The 12417-nt window shown below is 34.9% G+C and overlaps 1 protein-coding gene across 19 annotated transcripts in view; it reads left to right on the plus strand.

The window, feature by feature from the left end:
• Positions 1-12417, plus strand: part of trpm3 (transient receptor potential cation channel, subfamily M, member 3) — a 226463-nt gene that overhangs the window by 122041 nt on the left and 92005 nt on the right. For all 19 annotated transcript variants that reach the window (XM_073952174.1, XM_073952175.1, XM_068221439.2 and 16 more), the window contains 4 exons: positions 2282-2483; positions 3921-4134; positions 4690-4814; positions 9804-9975. In XM_073952174.1, the coding sequence (XP_073808275.1) occupies positions 2282-2483; positions 3921-4134; positions 4690-4814; positions 9804-9975 (713 nt within the window). The remainder of the gene's footprint in view (positions 1-2281; positions 2484-3920; positions 4135-4689; positions 4815-9803; positions 9976-12417) is intronic.

Here is a 12417-nt window from a genome sequence, read left to right on the forward strand (position 1 = left end):
TCTGATGTTGGTTTTATTATTCTGAAAGTCATCTGAGCAGTACAGCCAAACTAATTCACTTCTTTTAAAAACAAAACCTTACAAGGTAAAAGAAAACATCAATTAAAAACAAAAATTTAAAACAAATGAAACTAATGTACTTTTGTCAATATAAAAAACTGCAGAGAGTGTAACTCTTACACTGAGTTAATAGTTGATGTCAATTTTTGTCCAGTAGCTATTGCAGTGGGTACAAGGAGCACAATACTTTGATATTCCATCAAAATCAGATTGTGGAGACATTATAATCATCTATGATCAAAAATCATCATATCACACACCCATAATATCGCAATACTAAAGCCAGGATATGATATCTGTCATTATATGGGTCAATTTTATACAGTAATTACATTTATTGTCAGAAGTATTTTATGAAGGTAAAATTTGTTTATTTTAGATTGGACGATAATAAGAATTGTTTAATGACTGAAAAACGTTGCCGAGTGGTGCTTCTGGTTTGTGACCTGCTTTAGGGTCCTATCATACACCCGGTGCATAAAGCTGCAAGCCATGTTTAGCGTGATTTGTTGCTGTTTTCAGACCAGTGCAACCCTAATTTTCATGTTACGCACCACGTTGTTTAAATAGCAAATCCATTCACGCCACTTTGTGGACTCATGCACATGCTGGTCTAGAAAGGAGATGTGTTAAGACGCATTGTTGACGCATTGCTATTTTGAGGAACTGAAATAGACCGCACCATTGACTAACTAAAACCTGGTCTAAAGTGCAGTGCAGAGCACGTTAGTTGTGCGCCGATGCAGGTCCAAACACTTAGACATTGATACACACAGAATGTTCAGCAATTCACAAATTTTTGATAAAAATGTAAAAATATCTAATCCAATAAAAATATCTTGATAAAAATAGACAAAAAAAACTTGAATAAAAATCATGATAAAAACCACCTCCATGCCTTCTTCTTCTCGAAGGGCTTTTTTTAGTTTATTCATGACAGTTTGCTTTTGTATAATGTTATTATTAGTAGTTTTATTTATGATATGCATATTTATATTTGTGTTCATAAAAACAAGTTTAGATTTGTCCATCTGTCAGGTTTTGGGGCATATGGGGCATAAGTATAGGATGTGTGTTTGGATATAATTAAGTTTTTTGACCACACTTCATTATTATTATTTGTTCATTTACTCATTTGCTGGAAATTAGAACTGAATTTAGAAATAGCTTTGAAACAAAACTTTGCACTTAACCAACTAAATTAATTATGTTGGCTACTGGATGTCTACAGTGGAGTGCATACAACATCAGTTTCTTATCCATGAAAGTAAAGGAATAAAGTAAAGAGTAAAAGTGAAGTAAAGAGGCTGATGAGAGGAGTCCTGCTCTGGAGATGGTTTGTTTAACTGTTTTCTTTCTTGTGAGGCATTCAGTTTTTCCACTGTCTGCCATTTATATATAACAAATGCACCATGGTGCGGCGCAACTGACTTTTTAAAGGGAATGGGAGATGAGACTCTGATTGGTTTAATGCACGTTATGCTCAAAACACACCCATAACTTGTTAAGAGAATAAGCACAACCCTGTTAGGCCATGTGCTGGAGCGCAGAGCGTATTTTTAGCAAAAGTGAATTCGGACATGCCCTTAATGTGTTTTCGCTATCGTTAAAATAGAGCCCTAGATCTTCATTCAATAACTTAAAGTGACATTAAGGATATGTTAGCTTTACTGTAATTAATTTTGCACTGAAATATAAATCTTAAAGCCTCCGAAAAAAAGATTAATAGCATTTAGAAGCTTGCAGTTTTGACTTTTGAATTGATTGAGGGATTGTTCACCCCAAAATGAGACTTGTCATCATTTACTCTCCCACGTCTTTTTCCAAACCTATGATACTTTTGTTCATCTTCTGAGTTGAAATTGCTATATTTTTTTTATAAAATCTGACATTTTTATACCTCAATTGAGAGTCTAGTCACTCCAAACTCTGACACTTCAAAACATTAAAAGGTCAAAAAATAGATCTATATGAATCAAGTAGTGTAATCAAAGTCTTTTGAACAAACATTCAATTTATAATATGAACAGATCTAATTTAGGCTTTCATTCACACACATGTATTAACATTAATTGCTGAAATGTCTCAGATTTGATTAAAAATGTATTCCAAAGATGATCAAAAGACTGGGTTGAGAACGGCATTTATAAATGATGACAGAAATTTCACTTGGAATTAAACTAATCCGTTAATTACTCACTGATTGTGTCTTCTGTCACAGGTGCTGTTGTGGCCGTCTAATTGGTCAACATGTTGGCCTGCCCCCCAGCATCTCATCCAATCAGAATGAGAAGTCAGAACGCGTGCCAAAGAATGACAGCTTGTCAGAGAAGTGGTCCATCAGCAAGCACACCCAGCTCAGTCCCACCGATGCTTTTGGGACCATCGAGTTCCAGGGAGGAGGACACTCTAATAAAGCAATGGTAGATGCACTCAGTCTCTTATTAATAAAGCTTTGACACTCACAGTGATAATAGCTCTACAAAATATTACGTACTCTGATCAAATATTCATGAACCTTTCAGAAAGGCATTTATTAATGTCAAGCTTTCAAGTTTGAAATGTAATCTATTTTACTGTCATAAAGTGATGTGCATTATTTTAGAGGATATTCAACGCAACAAAATGTAGGGTATGACCTATTTTTATTTAAAGGGAATACATTGAATATTGATAATCACAGTACGTACCAGAAATTTGGATAGTAAGGTGTGTTCACATAATTTTGGAATTAGCATAATTATGAGATTCGAACAAGTAAAAAGCATTCACGTTTCAGTAAAACGTCTAATTGCAAGTGGTAAACAGGGAATTTTCTGAAAGCTTCTGCTATGTGATGGCTGCACCACCTGACTGTCACAGATTACAGAATTATTTAGCCATTTTGTTCAGGCATTCAAAGTGTTGCAAAATGTCTTTCATGAACAGCTCAGAGTAGAACATCATATGCTGTCATCTCCAAATTATGGTAATAACGGCATGAAGTGAATGCAGCTGTAAGATTATACTGTACATGTGGCATCACGAACATCAAGTTGTTTAACAGGGACAGCAAGTTCCTACATTCTGAAGGCTCATCCAAAGAAAATATGTGTATCCCTTTAGAAAAGAAGTGATCGTAACAGACAAAGAATGAGCTTTAAAGAGATTGTTACACAATTATTCATCCTCCACTTGTTCCAAATCTGCTCAAGTTTCTTTCTTCTGTTGAACACAAATAAAGATACAGTATATTGAAGAAAATTTGAGGAAAAAACAGCCATTTACTTGCATGGTATTTTTTGTTGACTATGGAAGTCAAAGGCTTTCCCAGCATCCTTCAGAATATCTTGTTTTGTGTTTAACAGAAGAAAGAAATTCATAAAAGTTTAGAACTACTTGAGGGCGAGTAAATGATGAGGAAATTTTCATGTTTGTGTGAACTGTTCATATTTAAATTTGATCAAGTATTTGAATCATAGTAATAAATAACAACTGTGGGCTGGCTGTATTATCTGTTATAGTTTGACTTAGTCAAATCCTGGAAAAATTATCAAGCAGCAACACTGGTCATGTCATACACTGGTCTAGTCACTGTATTAAAATGATTTCTGAAGGATTGTGTGACACTGAAGCCTGGAGTAATCAATGTTAAATATTCTACTTTGAGTCAGAGGAATAAATTACAATTTTAAATGTATCAAAATATGAAACAGCATTGAAAACTGTAGTATGAAGTTATATTATTACTGTTTTTACTGAATTTTTGATCAGATAAATGCACACATAGTTAATATAAAATATTTGTTTAAAATTTATTTAATTTTATCAACTCATTCAAACTACTGAATATTTTTTATTTCATTTGTATGTTTTGTCAGTATGTACGAGTGTCTTACGACACAAAACCAGATTTACTGCTGCATCTGATGACAAAGGAGTGGCAACTGGAGCTTCCCAAGCTGCTCATCTCTGTTCACGGAGGACTTCAAAACTTTGAGTTGCAGCCCAAACTAAAGCAAGTCTTCGGCAAAGGTCTTATAAAGGCTGCAATGACTACCGGAGCCTGGATCTTCACTGGAGGAGTTAATACTGGTGTGTACAAGAGGAATAATATATTGTTCCCTTTAATAAAACATCTGATTAGAATACCCTATTAAGATTCTGAGCAGTGTTACGCTAACAAATTCTGAGTCAAAGATGGACAAACCCAGCATTGGGTTAAAATAACCCTGTATTTTGTAGACTGTAGCTTTGCTCAGAATCTAATTCAGGCAATCTAATCAAATAATTTTGCATTTAAATTTAAAGTAGACTTTTTAATCCAACAGTTAAAACAGCCCAGTATTGTTTTAGAGTGTAACATTGCTCAGAATACAAATAAGGAAATCTTATCAAATATTAATTTAAATGACCCTTTTTACCCCAATAGTTTGGTTTATCCATATTTGATCCAACATTGAGTTAAAGCAACACATTTTTTAGAGTGTATACTATCTAAATTCCTAAACAACATGCGGATAAATGGCTCTAAAGATCATGTGTGCTATCTCAGTGTCTTTCTTACTGTGTGCTCACTCAATATCTTTGATGCATCTCTCTCGTTGCGAATCTGTTATCTTTCATTATACTCCAATCTGCCTTCTGCAGGAGTCATCAGACATGTTGGTGATGCTCTGAAAGATCATGCTTCCAAATCAAGAGGGAAGATCTGCACTATCGGCATTGCCCCCTGGGGGATTGTGGAGAACCAGGAAGACCTGGTGGGCAAAGATGTAAGTAACTAGAGTACAGCTACGTTAAAAGAGAACGTATTATGCTTTTTACTCTCGCTATTTCCTTTAGAGTGTAATGTTGCTTTTTAAGTACAACAAATGTCTACAAGGTAACAAATTATAACTCCAAAGGGAGTTATGCTCTATGCCAGTAAGCATTGTTTTCAACTCTTTCAAAGTTTTTTTTATTTATTTATTTGTTTATTTTTTCGGGGGGATGCACACATCACAGTAAATAATAATTAGTAAATAAAAAAGAGACCTGGTTGATTTGAGTTAGTAGTGTGTTGTCACCATGTCCAATGTGAATTTGAGTGTTTGAAAATCTGTGTGTGTAACAGTTGATGTGATGAGAAAAGAAACAGACACTGTGTTGTCTGAGAGCTGGCTTCTGTACACATTGTCTGTGCACTCAGAAAACCATAAATCAGAAAATTAGACTGACAATACTTTTAAAAAAATCTAGATTTTTAGTTTATTGTTGCCAGACTATCTGAGACAAAAAGCAGTAACTCATTTGCATTTAAAGAGATGTGTTTTTGCTTATGGCCCTAAAAAATTGCATTTACAGCATGGTACAATAAATGATGTGTGAAGTATTTTTGAGGGGATACTTCACTGGCACATTCTTAGATTCCTGAGGATTCATCCTCATGGCAGCGGATTTAGGTCTATTAATTTCAGTATTATTGTTGTACTGAAACAAACTTTTTGGATAATGGTTACGAAGTCTTAAAATGCCACCCTTTACATAGCCGTGTAGAGAGGCAATCTCCACTTCTTGAAAATGATAACATCACAGAACCATGTGACCTGAAGAAGAAGAAAGAACCTGCTTACAGTATGTAAGAACTGGTAAAAGAAAACAATAGCAAATGGCAAAGCTGTGTTTGTGCTTCAGGTACTGCTAATTTTACTAGCACTATTATTAACCCTAACCTGCCAATGCTAATCAACTAGATGACCAGATCAGATATAGTATCAGATATTTTATGTCGGTACTTAGATTGCTAAAGAAGAATGACTTCATGCTTACTGCATTCCTCTGTGATAATAGTGTATCCTGTTGCTTAGTCTGGGGCATAGGTATATGTATATTGGCATACGTGTACATATACAATTTTTTACCCTGTTTTCCTGTTTCCATCTGGGCATAATTATTTTTTTAAAATATGTGAATGGATGAAAACTTTTAAAATTACGCCCTTTTTGTTTAGTATATTTTTTAAAATAGGTTCATTTTGAAAACGTAGTCCTATATACATTTCTGGAGGTCTTGAATAATGTAGCCAGATGTATGTATGGCTCCATTTAGTCTTTAAAATGAATGCTACGCTCCTTTTTGCGCTTACCAGCTGACCGCTTACCTCCATATGGACGGCTTTCCTGCTGTTACCAGTTTGTCTAGTTAGCTTGCCATGTACGTTGGTGGACTTTAGATGCAGAAAGGAGTTGACCACGACAACAGGGTTTGAGTCTGGCAAAGAATGGTTCCAGAAAGCGGGTAAGACAAAAACAGAATCCAAAAAATAAAATAAACAAGCAAATAACAGGGTGAGAATGTGGTAAAATCTGAAAACGTGGTAAAAGTCAGGCGAGGGCTTTTTTTCTGCATTGCTTTTTAAAACTGTCGGTTGTCTTAAGGGAAGTGGGTGGGCGGGTCAATCTGTGCTTTTGAAAACATTTGGTTAGGTTTAGGGATGCAGAACGATGGGTTAGTTGATCAGTCAGTCAGTGACTCGGTCAGTCAACAGCGGCCTCCGGTGGATTTATGCAAGAACAGCAGGTGTGAATGGTACTTGCAAGAGAAATTTGAGATCTCAAAAAGCAAACACTGTGACCTCTGGTAAATTTATGCGAGAACAGCAAACGCGAATAGCACTTGCGAAATAAATTTGATATCTCACAGCGGCTTCTGGTGGAGTCTTGTAAACAAAAACTGCAAAAAAAAATGCCACCTGGGATGTATCTGGTGCTCTCCAGAAATGTATATAGAAGTACGTTTTCACAATGAACATGGGTTAATATCTTTCCATATGATCAGCAACAACTTGTTCAGCTCAGGTGATGGCAGATTTTACAAAATGTGTTTCGTTAATTGATATATTCACTAGACCCTTTATTCACAAGGGTGAATCTCCATTACAACGAGATGATTTTCATGTTGTCTCTGCATGTATTGTGTATCATGTAGAATGCTATAAATAATTTATGTGTGAGCCACTACACATATCTTCTCAGTTTCACCTCAGATTGTTTGTGTTTCTCTGGGGACTGATGCACAACTGAGACACAGATAGAATCATTCTTTATTTATAACCACTGATTTCGATACACCCTTCACTGCTTCTGTCTTCTCCAAGACCCTCACTTCTACCATTCTGTCTGGTCTGGCCCAGTAAATGTTTTAAAGCTAATGTTTTTGGCATTAGACACCAGTGTGTACTATTTCTAGGTCACTAATCAAATAAGCAAATTTGTGCTATTGATCATCTGACTCTGTTAACAGATGGTCAGATGTCATTTATTCCACACAAGCACATGACATTCTTTGGGTTATTTTCAAATCATGCTGAACAACATGATGATCAGATTTTACTGATCAGATTTTATTGAATGTAATGTAGCTCATGCAACTCCAATGATGCTGCCAGTAAGGTAAAATGGGTGATAGTATTTTTTTCTTTTGTAGCAGTAGGGGTAGGTAGTATGACCAAAATGGTTTCATGGTATGAGTAATTGTATTTCACAGAACTATATTCAGTATCATGTTATTTCTGACCATTTGACGTAAGTTTGTTGTATGGTTATGGCTCACCTATTCTGTCTCATCATGATTTAACTTATTTTATTGTTGATTTTTTTTTTTTTTTACAGCATCTCTTTCACAGTTAATGCTGCTAACATGCTTCATGTTTGATCAGTGTAAAGATTTCAGCACAAGATGTGTCAGAAACCCTATACTCAAGCTCATACTTGTTTCTCTCTCTGCTTACGAATGCTTTTTTAAAATTCAACATGTTCTTGTGTTGCAGCATACTGTATAGGCAGAATGCTTAACATAAAGTCAGTAAACCCATAAATAACAGTCGGTTAAGTCTGATCATGAAGTGAAAGTACACAGAAGACTAAATAAAGATTTTAGGACTGAGATAAGAATACATGACCTTGAAAATATATATTTTTAAATACTGTAATTGGTATTATAAGGCTATGGAGTTTATGCTGATGTATATGGTATTTCTAAATGGTATTTAAGTGTTTTTTACAATGTACAGTGAACCAAATCAAACTGAAAACCGTGACAAAGCAATGAAATACGAACCGGACCGTCAATTTTGTGAACCACTCTCATCCCAGCCCTAGCAGATACTGAATTAGGCTGTGTATGATTAAGTCACATTCAATAAGTTTATATTTTTTAGACATATTCTGATCAATATATCAAAGAACACTAATCATTTTATGACATAACCTCTTATTATTGTTTATTCTACTTTTATTTCCCTAGTCTAAGGTTAATAGCACCCCCATGTGAAATATTTGTGTTATCAGGTGAGCATTAGGACCTAGGGGAGGCTGTATTCTGTAGAGGGTGTAGCGCTACACAAGTGACTGTTTAACTCACTTAGGGATGTTGTAAACAGAGTTATTCTGTACTCACATTTACAGTTTACAGTCAGAATTTTAAAACAGTTAATTCACAGATAAAAGTTGACCTCATATTGCTCACCTAATCTTACTACTACTAATCAGTTCTTCTCTTAGTCTCATAAGCAGCATCTTGCTCAGGCTCACGTACACTGGACACGAGTTAGCCTTGCCCACTTATTTACATGTCACTATCATTTATTCCATGATAATAATTTATACTATCAAGCCCTAAGTAGTAGGCTGTGTCTGAAATTGCCTAATACCCAGTAGGTACTGCATTTGAATGTACTACTCGACTGTTAGAAAAGTACATTCCATACAGTATGATTGTGAGTAGTACGAATGGAGCTCTACTACATATGTACTACATCCGCCATTTTGTCATGATCACGTGACCCACCCTCATCAGCTGCTCATTCATGAATTTTCCCATGGTGCATCATAGGATAGCGTAGCATGCAATGGATGCTAACTTTAGAATCTTGCCTGAAATAGTAGTAGATCATGTGGATACTTCTCACTTACTGTTTTTTGAATTCTATGAATTCAGACATACTTGGCTAGCATACTGTATTTAGCATACTATATACTTACTATGGAAGTATGCAATTTCAGCCATGGTGTATAAATAATATATGAATAAATATTGTAATAAAAACATTGCATATTTACACGTATTTATGAATATGAATGTATGTAAATTATAATAATATACTGATTATTATTATTTATTTTTTTATAACAAGTTTTAAAATGAACAGCAATAATAATAATGGTCTCAGCATTTTGGACCCCGTGATTTTTGATCGCTTTCCAATCATCAAAAGAGTAACAAAATACAAAAATGTTTTCAGTATGTTTTCTAAATTCAGTTTTTAAGTCATTACTTAATTGAGTAGCAATCTTTTTCACTAAGTAAATGAATTATATAAACGATATGTTCATATGTTCAAATATGTTTGTGTTTATATGCTGTATATATATATATATATATATATATATATATATATATATATATATATATATATATATATATATATATATATATAAATATATATAAATATATATAGGTGCAGACCTAATGGTTTAACTAAAAATAGTTTAAGTTAATGTTAACTTAAAATAAGATCACCTGTTTTTTTCTGTCAGTTTAAACTTTAACATTTATGTTCTTTGTCTTTTTTATATAAATATATATATAAATATATATATACAGTATATCAGATCTGATCATGTGTCTGCCAAACCACTTTTTGTAAATTTTACCTCTTTGTCATTTTTAAAGCTAAACATCACTGAACAACCTGTTTTGACCTCAGTCTTTATGAATTACAGGTGGTCCGGCCATACCAGACGATGTCTAACCCTCTTAGCAAGCTAACAGTACTCAACAGCCTACACTCACACTTCATTTTGGCTGATAATGGTACCACCGGAAAGTACGGAGCAGAAGTCAAACTGCGCAGGCAGCTGGAGAAGCACATCTCTCTGCAAAAGATTAACACACGTGAGTACATTTGCGGGTAATTACAGATGCTAACGGTAATGTGATCTCTCCAAACTGCGAAACTCAATGGTGCATTTTAAGTTCTTTTCAAGGGTGCTTATATCCTCAGTCACTACTTCAAGGTTTTGTTGTGCTGAGCCACAGAGGTGTTTCTCTATAGACTCCTGTCAGAAATGCCCAGATCAGTGTGTGGCTCAACGTCAAAACACTGCGCGGGTTGCAAGTTTCAAAGTTGACTGCACTGAGAGCACAAAACCATCCCTTCGCAACCGCACTTCATCAGATAATATCTATACAGTCCATTTACTCGCATAAAGACATCAAATAAACGTCAGTCAGCTGAAGGAACACATTGAGATTAAAGTTATTAAAATTGCAATAAATCACAAGCACACACACTCACACAAAAGCAGACTTTGTGCTCATATGGATCATTAAGAATCGTTGAATGTACGCAGAGTACTTTGCTGCAGCAGCTGGTTTATGCATTTGATTAGTTGTCATGCTTTCATAAGATGCTTTCATTCAATGCCGCGCTCAGATATATGCTTAATTATGACGTTCGTTTGGGAAATAACTGTTGCCATTATCAATGGTAAATGTATACAAAGATCTCTTTTAAATGAAATTGGCTTCACGGCTTGCTTTTTGCAGGCAGCAATAATGCAACATTAATTATGACAGACTAATAGTATTGTGTTGTGCGAATAGGACGCAATGTCTATTGAGTCTAATTCCCATATTATAGAATGCTTGTTTGAACGGGAACAACACAAATGACTCATGCCACAGCACTGGTTCAGCACATTTAGTAGCTGTTTAAAATTGAATGCTGCAGAAATGCAGCGCATATTAACCAGTTTGGTGCAATTAATTAGTATATTGGCAACAGAATGTTTTACTTTTTCTCTAAATGCAAACAAAACATCTTAATCTGGTGGCACGGTGGCACAGTGGTTAGCACTGTCGCCTCACAGCAAGATGGTCGCTGATTCGAGTCCCAGCTGGGCCAGTTGGCATCTAGACAGGTGAATTTATACAGGTGAATTGAATAAACTAAATTGTCCATAGTGTATGTGTGTGAATGAGTATGTATGTATGTTTCCCAGCGATGGGTTTCAGCCGGAAGGGCATCTGCTGCGTAAAACATATACTGGTTAAGTTGGTGGTTCATTCTGCTGTGGCGACCCCAGATTAATAAAGGGACTAAGTCGAAAAGAAAATGAATTAATTAATTTATGCAGGTGAATTGAAAAAACTAAATTGTCTGTAGTGTATGAGTGTGTGTGTGAATTAGTGTGTGTGTGGTGTTTTCCAACTCTGGATTGCGGCTGGAAGGGCATCCACTGCGTTAAATATATGCTCAAACAGTTTGTGGTTCATTCCGCTGTGACAAACCCTGAAATAGAGACTCAACTGAAGGAAAATGATCTTGGTGCTTTATAAAACTGTTAATTCAGCAGTGATTGTTTTAGAATTCATTTAAAATAATCATTTACTGATTGGATTCATTTAATCTATCATTTAATCTTAATAAAGAATAATTGCTTAATACTTTGTACAATAACTCTAATTTAGCCAGTTTATTAACTAAACACTCTTTAGTAATACTTTTTCCATAGCATCCCAGCAGACTTACCTAATGTTATTTGAGTGTTATTGAGATTTCTGTTGTAGTTTTTGATTGGTATATAAGGCTGCACCATTTGGAGAAAAAATCTAATTGTGATTTATCTGGTCAAAATTGTGATTTATTATTATTTCATAAAAGTTGGTTATCACAGCTGATTAATGATTGATGAGGTGGAGAAAACACAAGCTACAGAGTAACATTCTTTTGTGTGGATCCACTAGAATCATTGTACACTGTAAAAAATGGCCGTGATTTCAACGGTAAAAAACTGTAAAAATGCTACAGTACAAATCCGTAACCTGGTTAACGATATTTTTCCTTAATATATATTCGTCGAATAACCGTAAATTGACTTTCCCAGAATTCCCTGCATGGCACATAACTTTTTATGCATTTGGTTGACATTATTATGGATCTTTTTAGTTGTTTCCCCATCCCCATAAACATTGTTTATTTCATAACTTTAATTTTATGCGTGTTACAATACTGGTGTTTAGTAGCTGTGTGAATGACACTGAGCACCTTCTATATGCTGATACTCTTTTCTGCTTGTGGGCAAAGTTGATTGTGATGAGCATTGGCTCATTATGTAACTTCCTCATCACCACCTGCATGTGGGTGTGCTAACGTGTCTAACTGTTTAACAAAAGATGTGTGAATGTTGATCATTTAAAATACAGACATTTTACCTTTATAAATTAATAAAATACGGTAATTTACCGTAAAAATGAAAAATTACTTTTACGATTTGTACCGTATTTTTAACGGTAAAGTACTGGCAACCACAGCTACCGTTTTTTAACCGTAAT

This window comes from Danio rerio, chromosome 5 (genome assembly GCF_049306965.1).
Source record: "Danio rerio strain Tuebingen ecotype United States chromosome 5, GRCz12tu, whole genome shotgun sequence".
Classification (NCBI taxonomy): Eukaryota; Metazoa; Chordata; class Actinopteri; order Cypriniformes; family Danionidae; genus Danio; species Danio rerio.